General features: G+C 36.9%; 1 protein-coding gene across 6 annotated transcripts in view; it reads right to left on the bottom strand.

Moving 5' to 3' along the window:
* Window positions 1–19,033, bottom strand: part of LOC127456258 (SH3 and multiple ankyrin repeat domains protein 3-like) — a 333,686-nt gene that overhangs the window by 176,079 nt on the left and 138,574 nt on the right. For all 6 annotated transcript variants that reach the window (XR_007899810.1, XM_051724660.1, XM_051724661.1 and 3 more), the window contains 2 exons: window positions 10,458–10,574; window positions 1–13 (listed from right to left, as the gene is read on the bottom strand). The exon at window positions 1–13 is cut by the window's left edge and continues 65 nt beyond it. Coding sequence is in view for 5 of the 6 variants with exons in the window: in XM_051724660.1 (XP_051580620.1) it covers window positions 1–13; window positions 10,458–10,574 (130 nt within the window). In the remaining variant the exon portion in view is untranslated. The remainder of the gene's footprint in view (window positions 14–10,457; window positions 10,575–19,033) is intronic.

Raw genomic sequence — 19,033 nt, 5'->3', positions numbered from 1 at the left:
TCGCACAGCTATCCTGAAGAGAAAGAGAGAAAGAGATTACAAGCATCATAATGATTTATGAGTAGTAAAACTTGAATATGTGTATAAAATTTGCCCTAAAAACTTTTGGAATGGATTGAGCGTGTTCGTGTGTGTGTGTCATAACAACAGAAATGACAAAACTGATGTTCCACTGGGACCAATTAGTAAACCAGCTCATATATAGGTCTGCTATCAGAGAGAAAAACAGAGAAACTGAGAGAGAGAGAGAGAGAGAGAGAGAGAGAGAGAGAGAGACTAGTCCGGTGCAGCTCTAATGGCAGTGGTTCTCTATGGGCATCTGAGACAGAGTGTTTATAAGGTCAGCACAGCATCACTCTCTCTCTCTCTCTCTCTGTCTCTCTCTCTCTCTCTCTCACACACACACACACACACACACAAACACACTTATAAGCTGTATAACACAGCCATGACTCAGCTGGGACTGGTGTCCTACTTCTCCAACACTGCTGAGTAATCTAACATCCCAGTGTCTCTTGGCCCACTAACACACCTTCAGTGGAATCTGTGTGTGAACATTTAATAAAACATGTAATTCAACTTGCTCTCTCTCTTTCTCTGTCCCTCAGCAATTCAGTTAGTCTCTGTCTAACCTCCCAACTTCAAGTCAACATAAAATCAAAATGTACCCTATTTATTTTCTTAATACACAGTCCTGCACTTACTGTGCACAAATCATCAGTGCATGTTTCATGTTGACTTTAATCTCCATGTATATAAGTGGTGGTGCATACTAGCTTACTTCTTACTGCAAAGTATACACTGTATGCTATTTTAAAACATACACAGAATCTCAAAGGTTTTCTTTCATGCAAAATAAGGGATTGAAGGTTTAATTGGAGAACCTTAAAATAAATTTAGTACATAAATATATCAATTTGAGAAATATATCTACTCTGAGAACTTGGCAGTGTGATGTACAAATGTAGTCGGATATCCGGGTATTCCATGAACAAAAAAAATATTATTACCACATATTGGCATCTATAGTATGAGACGAGTAGCATGACAGTATGCTATTCCTGCTGCTGTGTCATATAGGAGACGTAGTGAAGCTCTGTTTGTGTTTCATGTTATTGCTCTGTGCAAAAATCAATATGTAATCTCAACTGCAGAGTGAATTAACAGAACAATGATTGAACATCCACATCATGCAGACACTTTTTCACGTTCCATCTGTCTCTCCGATCCATTCATCCGCATTATTGATCCATTTAAATGACACAAACTTTCAGTGCATAGAGCATTTATATCTGTAGAAACAGCCATACGAATGCCAAAACACCTTTTATAACAGTGCCATATTCCAACAAGTTCCAGTTCTGACAGTTCTGAATGACTTTGTGCTGGACAGTAGAGTACAAACATGGACATGTGACCTCTAGTGGTGAAACTTCACAAGAACTGAAAACAGAGTTCGGACTTTAAATGTCAGTATAAAGTCTTGTCCCATCAAGTCAAGTATAGTAAGCTTGTATAGCACTACACACAGTTTGAAAGAAAATGATGCTATAATATCTGTAATGTTTTAAAGTCCTTACTGAGCAGTTTAAATGAAAAACGAGATTGAAAATCTAATTAAATATGGATAAAACCTACATAACAATAGCTGGCACAACCTGATAAAGTCACACAAAAAGGTCACAGCTAGTTGGCACAATTGCTACTTTTGGAACAAATGTAGCATGTTTCCAAGTAAGTATTTGACCTGTAATGTCTTCTTTTTCTTTCTTCTCAGTTTCCAACATTTCCAACAAATCCCCCGACAATATAAAGTTTATTTAACAATAAATACATTTGAGACACCTTTTCTAAGCATTGCAAAAATGCGACACTAGGCATTAGTGGTCAAACTTTTTTTTCTATATTCACACAATGGAGCTTATTCAGCAAATCATAGATAAACTATTCCACATGATTTTCAGTTGTTTTTGTTGCGCCCTTTCGTCATTACAAATAATCTTTGTTAAATGGTATTCATGGTGTATCAAATATGGCAAAGGCTATTTGCACTAAGTGTAAATAGCAACAAAAAGCATTGTCTTTGCATTCAGTGCAAACAGTGACAGATACCATTTGCACTCCTAATTAAATACTAACATTCAGTATCTCTGCAAACTGTGGCTTTCACCAAATAACATGGTTACTACAAAATTACTATAGTAAAACCATGGTTAAATGTACCCAGATCAAACCTTTCTCTCAACTCCCCAACCTTCACCATGACCAAATCACTGCGAGGAAATCAAGTTTATTCATTTGTATTTATTATTGGGTCATTGACAAAAAAGGTTGTCCGAGGTGATAAAAATTGGAAATATTTAAACAATCTGGTTTAAAATGCGTATCAAGTTCATAGACATGTAATCTTTGAGTTCATGTTGTTTTTACAAATTGTCTAAAAACATTCATAGCATTTGAACACATAAATTGATTTAATGACTTGAAAAATGTCATGTGGTGCAACCTTCAAGTAAAATGTATGAAAATAGTTTTTAAATCTTCACTCACAGTCTTGTGGGTCTAATGAGATCTCTGTTTTATGATTTTTGTCAAATGACAACACAATTTCTACCTACATGTTGTTTGCACCACATTTGATTTGGTGGACAACAGTTTTTCAAATATTAATCATATTTTTAAATAAATTTGCTTCACTGTATTAAAAAAATAAAATAAAAAATAAATATATATATATATATATATATAATGAAAGATGATTCAGCACAACTCATGCCAACATTTCTTTTTTCAAGAATTTCAGCTTTTAATGAGACTTTTTTTTTTATCTCCCCTTTTTCTCCCCAATTTGGAATGCCCAATTCCCAATGCGCTCTAAGTCCTCGTGGTGGCATAGTGACTCACCTCAATCCGGGTGGCGGAGGACAAATCTCAGTTGCCTCCGCGTCTGAGACCATCAATCCGCACATCTTATCACGTGGCTTGTTGAGTGCGTTAACACGGAGACAGCGCGTGTGGAGGATTCACACCATCCACCGCGGCATCCACACACAACTCACCACGCGCCCCACCGAGAGTGAGAAACACATTATAGCGACCACGAGGAGGTTACCCCATGTGACTCTACCCTCCCTAGCAACCGGGCCAATTTGGTTGCTTAGGAGACCTGGCTGGAGTCACTCAGCACGCCCTGGATTCAAACTCACGAACTCCAGGGGTGGTAGTCAGCATCTTTACTCGCTGAGCTACCCAGGCCCTGAGACTCTGAATTTTTTTACTGTCTCCGGACGGTTGCACCACATGACATTTTTTACTTTAAGCCCTAGAAAAAAGATCAAAATGACTTTGAACTCAGTAACTGAAAACATGTTCATCATAGAAGAGGTGTATTCAAGTAATTGTTTTAAGTGAATTGCAATTGTAATGTTTTTTTAAATAATTTATTAGGCGTGTACAAAAAATGTCACGTCACTGACCCTATTATAAGTAGTATTAAAGTAAATATTAAGAGTGGAAACAGGAAGGGAAAAAGTGGAACAAAAGGGGGAATCAAACCTGGGTCGTTCGCATGAAAAACAAAACAAATCCACACCGTCCTTACTCACAACGCCACTGAAGCGACGCTTGAGGGTGCAGTTTGTCTTCAATTTTTGTTTCCACCAGACTATTTGAATGAAAATAACCGCACTGTGTGGCAGGTGCTATTTACATCTAGTGCAAATAGTCACTCTGATTAAATATACTACATTACATATTTATTATTTTGATTATACCAGCAAATATATCATCAATATCATGAATTGTCCTCATTACCTGTAAGTAGTCAAACATCTTAACTATTCATAAATTTACCTTTTCTGTTTGTAATAAATATATTTTATGCACTTTTGTGTTTAATTGTGTTGTGAAAGCAGAACTTCCACTTACTGTCTAAAAAACATAGTGGGTTAAAATGAAGTTTTGCAACCCTAAATGCCCAACGATACAATTTTACAAAATTCACCCGAAACAAAATAGTATAAAAGCACCATTTTTATAACCATTGGCTTCCTATAAACACTCTCAAGTAGGAGATTTTTTTTTCTTCATTAATATCAATGCTTGGGTCTCCTGGATGTATTGGACTTTTATGTCAATCCAAAATACATATATATTATTTCACAAACATAACTCTGAGAACAAGCAAAACATGTATTTGCTACTTGTTCAATTTACTTAACCCTTTAAGCTCTGTAGGTGTTTTTAAAGATTTCCTATTTCAGTGACATCCCCAAAATTCATTGTAAAAAGTATCATTGTAAAGGAAACTTTTAAATATTTTAATGATCTAAATTACCGTATGATACATTTTGAGACTCTCAGCCTAAAAAACTGATAAAAAATAAATAAATAAATAGCCAAACATTTACTTTTTCCCCCTTATTTTTCTCATTTGACATTATATATCTCTGGGTGTAAATAAGCTGGCTTCGAAAAAACTGCTTTTGTTTTGTTCCCAATCATGTCAACTGTATCTGAGAAAAATTTGTGTTGATTCAACAAAGCAATCAAAAGTTATAGCATTACAAAAATAATTTTTACTAGTGTACAAAAACATCTCCAAGTGTCCAAAAGGCTCTCCAAACAAATAAAAACATAATTATTGTACATGAGAACTAATTACACATGCAAACACAACAATGACTAAAGGTTTGCATAGCATGCTGACATGATTTTAGTAATGTGATTTCACAGAATGAGATTCATTCTGTGTCATTTGAGTCATCATTGAGTCTGTATCATGTACTTGGCGCCATCTGCTGGTGGCCATATGTAACATTGTGCTTCATGTGGATTATCTAATGATCTATGCATCCAATTACCTTGTGTGTGGGCTCGTTTTAAAGATAATCACCTCCTCTAAGTAATGTTATGGGATATTGTATGTTCTGTTTAATTTTCGTGAATTTATAAATGAAAACATGGCATATCAGCAACGTCAACATAAATGTCAAAGACATATACTTAGCTATTACTCATTATATTTTTGATTGTGAGTAAAACAAATGGGATGTTTGTACTTCTACTCTTTGAGAGCTTTCCAACAACATATGACACATGGCTATTTGGTCAGTTTGATATTTTTACTGATTACAATAATATATACAGTGCAAAAAACAGAATTTTCAAAACGGAGCACTTCTGATTTGTCTCCAAATTGCAAAGCACTTGTTCAGTTTTGGTCATAATGCCTACATGCATTGGAAAGTAGAGCTTCTAAGCTTTCAAATGATACCTATTTTGAGTTGGTCAAGACTGTAGTTATTAATATTTTGATGATTATTATTTTTTCTCTCCAGAATTCCAGAATATTTTGTCACATCTTGATTTCATTGCGTTCTATCCACTTAAATTTGTAAAATGGAAGTTTACTTAATCCATTTGAGTTGGAACTACATGAATACTTTTTGTGCTTTAACCTTTATATTATATTGATTGATGAAACTCAGCAGGGGATTTCCTTTTTTCAGCATGCTTTGCATGGGACTCGATAGGGAGAGTAAATGTTAAAAGTAAGTATTATTTTATGTGGTTTTATGCAAGATGAATATAAAAGAGAATACTTGTTAATGTTTAATGTTTTGTTATGTTGAAATTTAGAAGAGTTTCTGTTATGTTGGAGTTCTGGGTGTTACCATCATGGTGAAGAGTGTACCTTGAGCTAACAATGAGGACAGGTAGAAGTCACACGTGAAATTGATTGCTCACTTCATGCTGTGCTAACCATAACATAGTTACTAAACTACACTCTGTAGTGCTTCCAACCAACATGTATTTAGCATGCTAACATTCACTTTCACTAGTTAGTACATAAAGAAATAAAGGAGATATATTTGAGTTACACGGACACGTCTAATTTTGTTGGGTTTACCTAATTCAACTAGGTTCTTTCTACATAAAGTGTTTGAGCTGAGATTACAAAGTTAAGAAAACTCATTCTAAACATGTGGAACTACTATCCATGATTGACTCAAGTTCAGCCGAAGAGTTATTTTTTGAGTGTGGTTTATGTGCTACTTCTGCAGTTTTTATATGTGCAATAAGACATTTAAGCCAGTTCACACCAAGAACAATAACTATAACCATGAAGTTTTAAAAATCATTCTAACTGTAATAGTATAGCGGCGTCCATACCACAACTATAATGACAATGACAATGAGGAACTATATAGTTTGGATCAATTTCAGAGCCAGCTGATGAACGATAAAAACATTGACAGCCAATCAAAATCCATTCAACTTTAAAGGGCTCGAACCCAAATGTGCTCTCATCTTCAAAATAACACATCCCAGCTCTGGACCGCCACTTATTACACACATAAACAAAATGGGAACTCCAGCTCATGTTTCTTCTGCATTCTTCTTCAGTATTAACGGAGATGAGATAATGAAAAGCTAATGCAAGCTTGTAGCATAAAATTACCTCAAGTATCCAGCACTAATTTTTGACAACATTGTCTTGTCTCCTTTGAAGCTGTATCAGTTTGTTTTCTTTGTGAACGTAGAGCAGTAGCAGATCAACTAGATCCATTTTCTTCACAGTGAATATAACTGCAGGGCGCACTTACAGAACAATATTGTCCGTTGTTTTAGACGCTTACATAGTTATTGTTATAGTTATCATTATATTTAAAGTTCTTGTTGTGAACAGGCCTTTAGTCCATTATTCAAGTTGCTTTCTTATTGGGACCGTGATGTAGGTGCTCAAAATTTGGGCTCTTTCAGGCTTTATTTTCTTTGTGAGGATATCTGGTCCAAACACACACACAAATCTCATAAGCTATCCTTCACTCTGTATCTGTAAGTTCACCCTCCTCTTCTGCATTAGGTTGTCCTTTCCTTCTCGTTCACCTTCTCCTACTCTCCTCATCGTTTTATCACTACTTCACACCTTATCACGGTCTCTCTCTCTCTCTTTCCATCATAGCGCAAATCATTTTCCCTCTTCTGTCCAGTAATGTGTCTCTGTTCAGGCTGATGTGTCTCTCTCGGAGTCTGTTTCTGGTATCGATCCTTAAAAAGAGAGTCCTTAAAACTCTCTATCGCCTCTGAGAACTCGTAAGGGACCACACACACATACACACACACACACACACACACACACACACACACACACACACAAATGTAATACATCTGTGCTGTCAGAGTGAAGTGTGATGTCTGTTGCGGTGTACGTGCGAATGTGTGTGTGTTTGCCATCTCTGATATGTGAGAACTGAGATGAATATACAGTATAGCCAAACCTGTAGATGGGAAGTTACACAATGCTGTTAGAAATAATCACACTACAGGTATAATCATAAAAACTATGAACATCATTCTTTAATACTGTGTTTATAATATATAGTATATACTTCCTTTAATACTTTTCTTTAGAACTTTGTATGGCTTTAGTATACTGTATAGTGTCCTGTGATCAGCAGTACAAGGAGAACATTTCAGATGTACAGGTCTTTGTGTTGTCCTAGTTTCTAAATGTTTGTGTTGTTTTGCTGTTATTGATCCGTAAGTAAGTGACTACAGCCAGACTGGATGCTACATTAATGAGGGTCAGCGGTAGTTTAATCTCATTACACTTAACTGAATGAAGACAAACACACACTCCTGCTGTAAAATCAGCTGACTGAGATTTTTAGGGGCTAACATTCTGCCTAACATCTCATTTAGTGTTCCATGGAAGAAAGTAATTCATACGGGTTTGGAACAGCATGAAGGTGAGTAAATGATGACATCATTTATTTATGTTGTATTTTTTTTGGTGATCTATACCTTTAAAGACTTGTACTTCAATGCTTGAAACTAGAATTTTTAGACAAATATTACTTGAGCCTATTTGTGAATTTCTTTGTTGTTATAACACTAAAATTGGTAACACTTATTATAATAACTATACAGTATAAAGTTTTTGTAAAGCATTAGTTTATAGTTAATTGATAATTTACAAATTATTGTATGTGACATACATTATTAATAGGCCACATACAAATATTATGTTTAGTGCTGTCAAAATGAACGCGTTAATGTATGCGATTCATTTAAAAGGTTTAACGCGTTATTTGTTTCTTAATTGCAATTAACACATTTACCGTTAATACAGGATGAACCAGCATAAACACTTGTTGGGAGGGTGGAACCTTTGCGATGTGTCTGCCGGGAGTCATTACACTGACGCACACTTCACAACACACACACAACAGCAATTCAGTGTCAGTGATAAATTTATGGAGAAAGGAGCTCTTAACGCTATTTGATGTACAAAACAAGCCCAGATGGGACTTGTGACAGAAATCAAGTATTTTTCAGCCTATATAAGGCACATTTTAATTACCACAGAAGCACGTCAAGTCTTAACTATCACCAAAACACAGAATGAGATTGTCTGCAACGCTTTTCTTGTGGAGTTCAAAGCGGCACTTGATGTTGACGTTGACACCCTGACAACGATTCTTGTAAAGAAGCGGATAGTCACAGTCTCCTGGCTGATTAATATTGTGGAGGATGAGAGTTTAAGAGATTTAATGCCCATTGCAATGAATATGCAACCTATGTGGGGAAACTTGTTCTTTCAATGAGCCAAACTCCCACTTAGATTTTGAGAAACGTTTAATGTTACTTGAATTGGTGCTATTTTAGTGCATTTCTATCTTTATACTGTGGAAGGAAAATTTTAATAAAGCATTATATTGCTACATATTGTTTTGTTTTCTTTCCTAAAAAGGAAACAATAGCATTTTGACTGGAAAAGAAGTATATTTAGAGTCAGATTTCAGCACTGTCAAAATCTGTGATTAATCACGATTAACTATGAAAAATTATGCGATTAACTATAATTAAAATTTGTATTCGACTGACAGCACTAATTATGTTATTCATTTATGTTCACTGTAGCAAACGATTTATTATTTTTTAATATGTTCATACATAAAGAGTTTGATATTGGTTTTTCATGCTTAGTAAACAACTTGTTAATCATACCTAACTTAAGTATTTTAGTTGATGCAAACCAAAGGTAAAGAAGTGTTTGAGAACATTAAGAAGGCATAAATTCATAGTTAATAAAGAAATTATATATGTATTAATTTAAGTAATGAACTGGATATTTGTAAATGAATTGGAAGGGGACAGTTTCTGGAGAGTTTAAATGCAGAAATGTGAAGCTTCTAATTTTATATAAGCACTTAAGTTAATAATTTTTTTTAAACTTTTTAGGGTTTACGCTGTCACACTGAATTATTATTTAATTTGTATATATATATATATAAATTATATATATATATATAATAATGCCACAAATGCTGTCGATTGAGCTTAACTTGTATTGAACCCGTAACATTCCTTAATTAAGCATTCATATATGCCCAATTCATTACATATATAAATGTATAAATAATTTATTTATTAATTACAGGTTTAGACCTTATTCATGTTCTCATAAACATTTCTTTAGCACTGGTTTGCAACCAGTTAAATACATTAGTTAGGTACGGTTAACAAGTTGTTTATTAAGTATGAAAAACCATTATCTAACTACTTATATATAAATGTATTAAACAATTATTGATCTTTTGCATCAGAAAATATAAATGAATAAAATGCTATTTGTATATACTCTGTTAATGTATTAACAATGTAAGAGCAACAAATGCTTTATAAATACTTTAGTAACACTATGAAGTAAAGTTGTATTAGTTAACATAGGTAAATTCAAAATTAAAATTTTATAGCATTTGTTAATCTTGGTTAATGTTAATTTATAAAAATGCAATTGTTCATAGTAAGTTCATGTTAGTACATTAACTAATGTTAAAACTTTTAAATTTTTTTTAAAAATGCCTTAGTGTTAGTGGTATGTAGAAATGAACATTAACCAAGATTAATAAGTGCTGTAAAAGTAGGGCAATGAAAAGCACATGGGACTCCACATGTATGTGAGTTACGTAGCTCTAACTGACTCCAGCCATGTGCTTTCAGGCATCCCTAAAGAACTGCCTTTCTGATCTTCTTTCTCTTTGTTTTTTTTATGTGCGTGTGTGTGTTGTGGGAGCATCCATAAATATTTAATAAGAGAAGAATTAAAATGCATGAGCCCCCACATGCACCTGAGGATTAGATCACTCTTTGTGTTCTGTTTTTTTTTTTTTTTTTTTTTTTTTTTGCATGCAACTGTCTCAACAATCTGTGACCTTCATGCATTGGATTATGCTCAGTTACTTATGCTCATATTGTAACTGACACGTCTCAAAAGTTATACTTTTATATGTCTAAACATTACCATTGCCACATACAGTATGCAATTGTTACTTGGATAAAGAGGGTTCAAGCAGTATGAATGAGTGTGTGTCCTTGTGGGTACAGTCATCTGAAGCATACATGTGTGTGTGTGTGTGTGTGTGTGTGTGTGTGTGTGAGAGAGTTACCTGATTATAGAGAGAACACACATGCAGGGCAGTGTTTCCAGAAGCGTTCTGAGCGCTCATGTCCGCTCCGTAGAACAGCAGGTGTTCCAGATGCTGCACGTGCCCATGACGACAGGCCTGAAGAAACAAAAAAAGTTGCATTAGTGTGGCTGGTTCTATTTTCCCTTCACATCAGTTTGCAGTCTGTATAAACCTAAAATCATGTTAATGAGAAAAACACATTCTCGGTTTGTGAAATGAGAAAGAGCAGAACTGTTTGTGTTTGTTTGGTGTTATCAATGTCACTTTCCTTTCCACCATAATTCAAAAGGTGTCCTCTCTGCATACTAATGTAGTATGGGATGTTAAAACTGTTTAAAAAACTGAGAGAGAGAGAGAGAGAGAGAGAGAGAGAGAGAGAGAGAGAGAGAGAGAGAGAAAGAGAGAGAGAGAAGAAATGCCACCCAATTGTGTTATTGTAAAGTCTTATATTTGGACAGAGTATGTGAATGTATGTATCTCTCTTCCCAGACCTAGTGACGGGACTTTCTGACTAAAAAAAATGGTGGATAACCGCGAGTCTGGTGGCTCTTTTCAACTGCAAGTGCGATATATATATATATATATATATATATATATATATATATATATATATATATATATATATATATACACCAAGAAAGTCATTTCTTGTGGTTAAATTGGGCTTGTTTTACAAAACCAGAGTCAATTATTTCTACTGTTGTTGTTAATACGTCACAGGACAATTTCCATGCACCCGAACAGTGTTGGGTAAGTTACTTAAAATTAGAAATCCACTACAAATTACTAATTACTTCTAAAAAATGTAATCAGATTACTTTACTACTTAAGGCTGATTTATGCTTCTGCGTCAAACCTACGGTGTATGCTCCATGTAGTGTTTAACACATTGGTTTGCATTTATAGTTCTGCGCTGGTGTTTGCGTCATTCTGTGATTATACAGCCAAAACGATAATGATACATTCATAAATAAACAAAAGCAATGTAATTTGTGGATTCAAAAGTATTTATGAAATTAATGTCATTTATTATAAATGTTGCCTGCATTGCTGGGAGCAAATAAATGAGAAAAATACCATATGCTTGCTCTTGAGTTGCATAAATAATAATAAATAAATATTTTGCATACTTCTGACATTCTGTGCTGAAGAACAAAAAAATCCTCAAATTAATAACTATACCTTGCTTTGCGAACACTAAATGGGTGTTGTTTAAAGACTCTACATTGCATATAGGCAATATAATCAACTCTTCCCAGGTGCTTTTGAATTTGATGACATATTGGAATTGACAAAAAAAAAGTTCAATTTTCATAACTTATGAAATATTACTGTACACAGAACTGTCAAACATACGGACAAATCATTGTGCAGAATACAACACATATTATTTCACTAACATATCAAATAAATATCAATTAAAAGCCCTTAGAAAAAAAGGCTTTTATAGTTTATAAGCTATAAACAGATATCTTTTGTCACATTTCACTTGTAATTTCATTAAACAAAAACAGAACATAAAAACAGCAGATACTCCAAATTGAGACAATTGTTTTAATGGTCCCGAGTCTAAATGCAATGTGATATGATGCATAGATATTACAATAATCTAGGTAAATGCGACACTACCTCAGATATTGTTGTTATCACCCTGGGAGGCGGTCTCTGGTCACAAAGTGCAACAATCACAGCTGTTGTGGTCTGCGTCGGTGCAATGCCGTAGTTACATTTCTGAAGTTGTGCACGTCAGGCTACGGTGTAGGTTCGACACGGCAGTATATATCAGACTTCACTTCATTGAAAAAGTAATCATATTATTGTATATATAAGTTACTTTCTAAAACACTTTTCCACTCAACTAATTCAAAATAATGTCTATATTTCTTCCTTATTCACTGTCAGCACCTCACATATTTCCTTTACAATGACTCGTTACGGGGCCATAATTCATGTATTCTACATAAATAATATACAGTGGCATGCAAAGTTTGGGCACCCCTGACCAAAATTTCTGTTGCTGTGAATAGTTAAGTGAGTAGAAGATTAACTGATCTCCAAAAGGCATAAAGTTAAAGATAAAACATTCTTCTCAACATTTTAAGCAAGATAAGTGTATTATTTTTGTTTTGCACAATTTTAGAGTGAAAAAAAAAAAAAAAGGAAAGGAGCACCATGCAAAAGTTTGGGCACCCCAAGAGATTTGAGCTCTCAGATAACTTTTACCAAGGTCTCAGACCTTAATTAGCTTGTTAGGGCTACGGCTTGTTCACAATCATCGTTTGGAAAGGCCAGGTGATGCAAATTACAAAGCTTTACAAATACTCTGACTACAAAGCTTTACGAATACTAAGCAGCTACCTAACACTCTGAAAATTAAAATAATTGATGCCCACAAAGCAGGAGAAGACTATAAGAAGACAGCAAAGTGTTTTCAGGTAGCCGTTTCCTCAGTTCGTAATGTAATTAAGAAATGGCAGTTAACAGGAATGGTGGAGGTCAAGTTGAGCTCTGGAAGTCCAAGAAAACTTTCAGAGAGAACTGCTCGTTGGATTGCTAGAAAGGCAAATCAAAACCCCTGTTTGACTGCAAAAGACCTTAAGGAAGATTTAGCAGACTCTGGAGTAGTGGTGCACTGTTCTACTGTGCAGCGACACCTGCACAAATATGATCTTCATGGAAGAGTCATGAGAAGAAAACCTTTCCTACGTCCTCGCCACAAAATGCAGCATCAGAAGTTTGCAGATGATCATCTAAAAAAGCCTGATGCATTCTGGAAACAAGTCCTGTGGACTGATGAAGTTAAAATCTAACTTTTTGGCCACAATTAGCAAAAGTATGCTTGGAGAAAAAAGGGTGCAGAATTTCATAAAAAGAACACCTCTCCAACTGTTAAGCACAGGGGTGGATCGATCATGCTTTGGGCTTGTGTTGCAGCTAGTGGCATGGGGAACATTTCACTGGTAGAAAGAAGAATGGATTAAATTAAATACCAGCAAATTCTGGAAGCAAACATCACACCATCTGTAAAAAATCTGAAGATGAAAAGAGGATTGCTTCTACAACAGGATAATGATCCTAAACACACCTCAAAATCCACAATGGACAACCTCAAGAGATGCAAGCTGAAGGTTTTGCCATGGCCCTCACAGTCCCCCAACCAAAACATCGAAAATCTGAGGATAGACCTCAAAAGAGCAGTGCATGCAAGATGGTCCAAGAATCACAGAACTAGAAGCCTTTTGCAACAAAGAATGGGCGAAAATCCCCCAAACAAGAATTGAAAGTCTCTTAGCTGGCCACGAAAAACGTTTACAAGCTGTGATACTTGCCAAAGGGGGTGTTAATAAATACTGACCATGCAGGGTGCCCAAACTTTTGCTTCGGGCACTTTTCCTTTTTTTTTTTTTTAAACTGTAATAGATGGGAATAAAAAAGTGAAATTGCTTAAAATATTAAAGAAATGTGTCATCTTTAACTTTATGCCTTTTGGAAATCAGGCCATCTTTTGCTCGCTTAGCTATTCACAGCAACCGAAATTTTGATCAGGGGTGCCCAAACTTTTGCATGCCAGTGTATTAGGAAAAAGCATAACCCTATAATGTACTGTGGCGAGATGCCTATGCAGCAATCAGCGTGGCCCATGGCAACGGCAATCAACGGAGCCTCTCGGGCTGATCGCTCGCACCTGCAGCGGATCTTCTCATCAAGAGGAGAGGGATATAAAAGCTGGCAGGAGAATCAGAAGACAGAGAAGGATCTAGGGAAAGCATGCATGAAACTAAATGCCTCTTGTGTTTGTTCTAATCCAAGGAAGCGACTGACAGCACTGGACTCTTCAACCAGCTGGGGTTCATCTGCTCTGCCCCCACGCTCAAGACGCTCCAGCGGATTTTTCATACCCAGCGCACTTTCTGCCCCTACCAGCATGAGCTCCCCGTCACCTCTCATGTTCCTCACCGTTCACTTCCTTCTCTAAAAAAGTCGTGTGGAATTAATACATTTGCCCTCCGGGGGGTTTTTCACTCGCCAACCTGTCTCGTGTCTCTCCTTGACCCGCTACAGTACTTCAAAGTAATTAAATGAACTGAAAGTCAGTAAATGTAATCTGATTACAATAATTTTAAATGTAATGCATAACACTACTTTTTTTTTACTAAAAAGTAATTACATTACAGTAACAAGTTTCTCAACACTGCTCCCGAATGAAGTAAGTCTGAGAATGTATTCATACAACTTATATGCATACCTAAAGAACATAATGGTGTCTTTATAAAAAGGAATGTTAAGGAACTGTACAATGTAATAAGAAAGGTATTGAATAGAAAAACACAATAAAGTATAAAAAAATAAATAAAACAAATATAAAATCAAAACATATAATTTATTTTTATTTATGAATATTTACCTTATTGTTTCTGAGAATCTACAGACCTCAGTTCTAGAATTCACCAAGAACATACAGTATTTAACCTATAAAAGTATCAAAGCAATTTCCACGACTTCTCTAAATACATGTTAACTGTGAACACCTCCCGCTTTCTTGGCTGACAAACTCATAAAATCGCCCTTCCGTGATGCTATCTCCAACGCTTGTCATGTGGTGTTCAAAGCGGCAAAACGGAGTGTTGACGTCCTGATACAAGACATGAGAAAGCTGTATACCTTTTGGAACAGCCTAAAAGTCAGGAGTGTGCCAACAGTATGATACCTTAAAATGCTGTCTAGGTAGTCACCTCACATGGAGCTTGTGTGCGTGTGTAAGCTTTAGTTCAACAGCTCTACAGTGTGTTTGCATTGGTGGCTCGCTATATTTGACTAAGTTTAATAAGAGAGACAAAAAGACAAGAACTGAATGTGTTCATATTCTCATTTAGTCATTCGTTCATGACAAACAATATACACATCCATTAAAAAACACACATGCACACACTCTCAGACACACTGACAAATGTGCAAGGACAAGTAAACTAAATAGAAGTGTGAAAAGGCAGCCACTTTGTATGAGTTTTTGACACACACACACTTGGCATTTGCTCGGGTTGCCATAGGCTCTCTTCAGACATGACAAGTGTAGGCCAGCGAGATGGATGAGAACATTAGAATGAAAGAAGAGAGATGGAAAACTAAATATTACAATAGGAAAAGTGCCCCTCGCCCCATATATCTCTGGGTGTTACTTCAACTTCTGGCACTTTTAGCACTGTAGACTTCTAGAAAGTCAAGTCTCGTTAAAACATTTTCCCACTTCCAATGATTGTTTTAATTTGTCTACTAACAATGTCCAACAGTGTATGTCATTTTTTATGAAAGTCATGAAAATTCCCACCAGAGTGCCATTTCCTACACACCTCAGATTCTGTATTGTGTTTAATAGAATTTTGTGCTGGAAATGATGCTGATAAAAATGACATTTTTAATGTTTTTTGGAATGAAAGTATTCCATAAATTAAACTCCATTGTAATCGGATCAGTCAATGTGAGCCCACTTTGAACATTTTTCATGACAAATCTATTCCCCCACTTAAGAAAAACTTAAGAAAGTGTGTTTTATAGATATTTTTATATATTTAAAAGTAGCGCCCCCTAGAGGTAATGGGGTAGAAATATTTATATGACAATTAAAGTCTTTCACATAGCACCTAAATGGATGTAACAGGGTTCGGGAAAGGAGGAGGCGGGAACAGGATCAACATTCAAAAAGACTTTAATTATAACTTAAAATCAAACTGAACTGGAACATAATAACACACGAAGACACACACACAAAGCTCCGTGTGTGTGTGTGTGTCTCTCTCTCTCTCTCTCTCTCTCTCTGGCATCCCCAATCCTCTTATCTCTCTCCCGCTGATTGAGCCACTCAGCACGGCCTGGCCACGCTCTCCTTCTCGTCACAATGGCAAGTCATATATCAAATGAAAGCTCTCATTCTCAGGAATGCAACTGTACAGTTTATGTAGTTGCCATAATACCACAGTTCAAAAGATTTTTAAAAGAATCACAAAGTGAAATATGATTTCTGTAAGTCATCAAATACAAACGTCTCTTTTATGCTCCGGTCACTGCTGCTGCAAGCCACAAATAGCTAAAAACGTTTTATATTTTTTTTTTACCTTAGACAGTTTTCTAAAATATTAGCCATTTTTAACTTATCTGTGAGCTTGCTTGTGTGAATAATCCAATGTTATATCTTAGATGTCCAGAACAAAATATGCCATCTGGCAGGAAAAGCATGCTAAGCAAATTATCAGAAAAATATGTTTTCAGAATCAGAATCAGAATGAGCTTTATTGCCAAGTATGCTTACACATACAAGGAATTTGTCTTGGTGACAGAAGCTTGCAGTGCACAAACAATACAGCAACAGGACATAGATAATAAAAATAATAAATAATAAAAAAATAGAATAAAAACAAAAAGTGGATAGAAAATAAAGTGTATATAGAAATACAATAAGACAATATATATATATTGTGGCGGGGTGAGCAAGAGACAGACACAGTGGGTGTGGCGTCAAGCCTTGAAGAGGCATTTATTGGAAATAATAATAAAAGTAAATTGTCAAAAGGGAATAGTGTGCATAATAAAGGGGGAATCTGGCATCCTCGTGGTGAGACGGGGCTCCGTGAAGGGCGGGGTAGTGTCTGAGGAATGGCCCAGGCATGAGCTGGGTCTGTCGGCCGCACACGCTCCCCTTCAGGGTCCATGGCGCGAGGGGCGGCGGCATTCTTGGCGGCCTGTTTTCCCAGGCCCGCAGCAGGTGAGAGGGGAAGGCAGCCCGGCCTCTAGCACGTCGGCCGCGATGTGTGCAGTTCTCCCCCGGCGACTCATTTAATCCGTCCGGGGGTCTGAGGAGCGGGTTCGCCGGTGCATCAACCCGTCCGAACCTTCCCAGCTCTGGTCCCGAGAAGAGGTGCGCTCTGCATTTTAAAGACAGCGGTGATGTAGCATTATTCCCATCAGGTGTGCTTCATCCACCGCTTTCAGAACAAGGCTTATTAATTATGCACCTCTTCTTGCTCTCCTGCCCAACTCCCGTTGTGTACAAATCTGTTATATACAGAAGCAAGAGAATTTAATGGCAGAAGAGGTATGGTATGTTGGATAATATAAATAGACTAAGCTGTGGGGCAGTTTGAACTGTTCATGAGATGTATAGCCTGAGGGAAAAAACTGTTCCTGTGCCTGACGGTTCTGGTGCTCAGTGCTCTGTAGCGCCTGCCAGAAGGCAACAGTTCAAAAAGGTAGTGGGTTGTGTGAGTGGGGTCCAGAGTGATTTTTCCAGCCCTTTTCCTCACTCTGGAAGTGTACAATTCTTGAAGGGAGGGCAGCGGGCAACCAATAATCCTCTCAGCAGTCCGAACTGTCCTTTGTAGTCTAATGATATCCGATTTCATAGCTGCACCAAACCATACAGTTACTGAAGTGCAGAGGACAGACTCAATGACTGCTGAGTAGAAGTGTATCAGCAGCACCTGTGGCAGGTTGAACTTCCTCAGCTGGCGAAGGAAGTACAACCTCTGCTAGGCCTTTTTCACAATGGAGTCAAGGTGGGTTTCCCACTTAAGGTGCTGTGAGATGATAGTGCCCAGGAACCTGAATGACTCCACTGCTGCTACAGTGCTGTTTAGAATGGTGAGGGGGGTCAATGTTGGGGTGTTCCTCAACATTGAGAGCACACATCCCTAGGGGGTACCAGTGCTGATTGTTCATGTGCTGGAAGTGAATTTCTCCTGTCTCACAAGCTGCTGCCTGTCCATCAGAAAGCTGGTGATCCACTGACAGATAGATGTGGGAACAGAGAGTTAGTGTAATTTAGTCTGGAGTATAGCTGAGATGATGATGTTGAAAGCCAAACTGTCCACAAAAAGGATCCTTGCATATGTCCCTGGTCTTTCCAGATGTTTCAGAATGTGATGCAATCCCATGTTGACTGCATTATTCACACACTTGTTTGCTCGATAAGCAAATTGAAGGGGATCTAGAAAGGGTCCAGTGATGTCCTTCAGGTGGGCCAACACCAGTCCCTCAAATGACTTCATGACCACAGACGTCAGAGTGATGGGTCTGTAGTCATTAATTCCTGTGATTTTGGGTTTCTTTGGGACAGGAATGATGATTAAGCGTTTGAAGCAGCATGCGATTTCACACTGCTCCAGTGATCAATTGAAGATCAGTGTGAAGATGGGGGCCAGCTGGTTAGCACAGGATTTTAGACAAATGGGTGAAACACCATCTGAGCCCTGTGCTTTTCTTGTCTTTTGTTTTCAGAAGAGACGGCACACTTCCTCTTCACAGATCTTAAGGGCAGGTTGAGTAGCAGGAGGGGGGAGGAGGGGGGTTGCAGGAGGTGTTGATGTTTGTGTGAAGTGAAGGTCAGAGCGGGTGTGGGGTGTGAGATTGGGGCTTTCAAATCTGCAGTAGAACACATTCAGGTCGTCAGCCAGTTGTTGGTTCCCTACAGTGTTGGGGGATGGAGTCTTGTAGTTAGTAAATTGTTTCAGGGCACTCCACAATGTTGCAGGGTCATTAGCTGAAAACTTATTTTTCAGCTTATC

Source organism: Myxocyprinus asiaticus, chromosome 18 (assembly GCF_019703515.2).
Source record: "Myxocyprinus asiaticus isolate MX2 ecotype Aquarium Trade chromosome 18, UBuf_Myxa_2, whole genome shotgun sequence".
Classification (NCBI taxonomy): domain Eukaryota; kingdom Metazoa; phylum Chordata; class Actinopteri; order Cypriniformes; family Catostomidae; genus Myxocyprinus; species Myxocyprinus asiaticus.
This window is presented reverse-complemented; position numbering and strand designations above follow the sequence as displayed.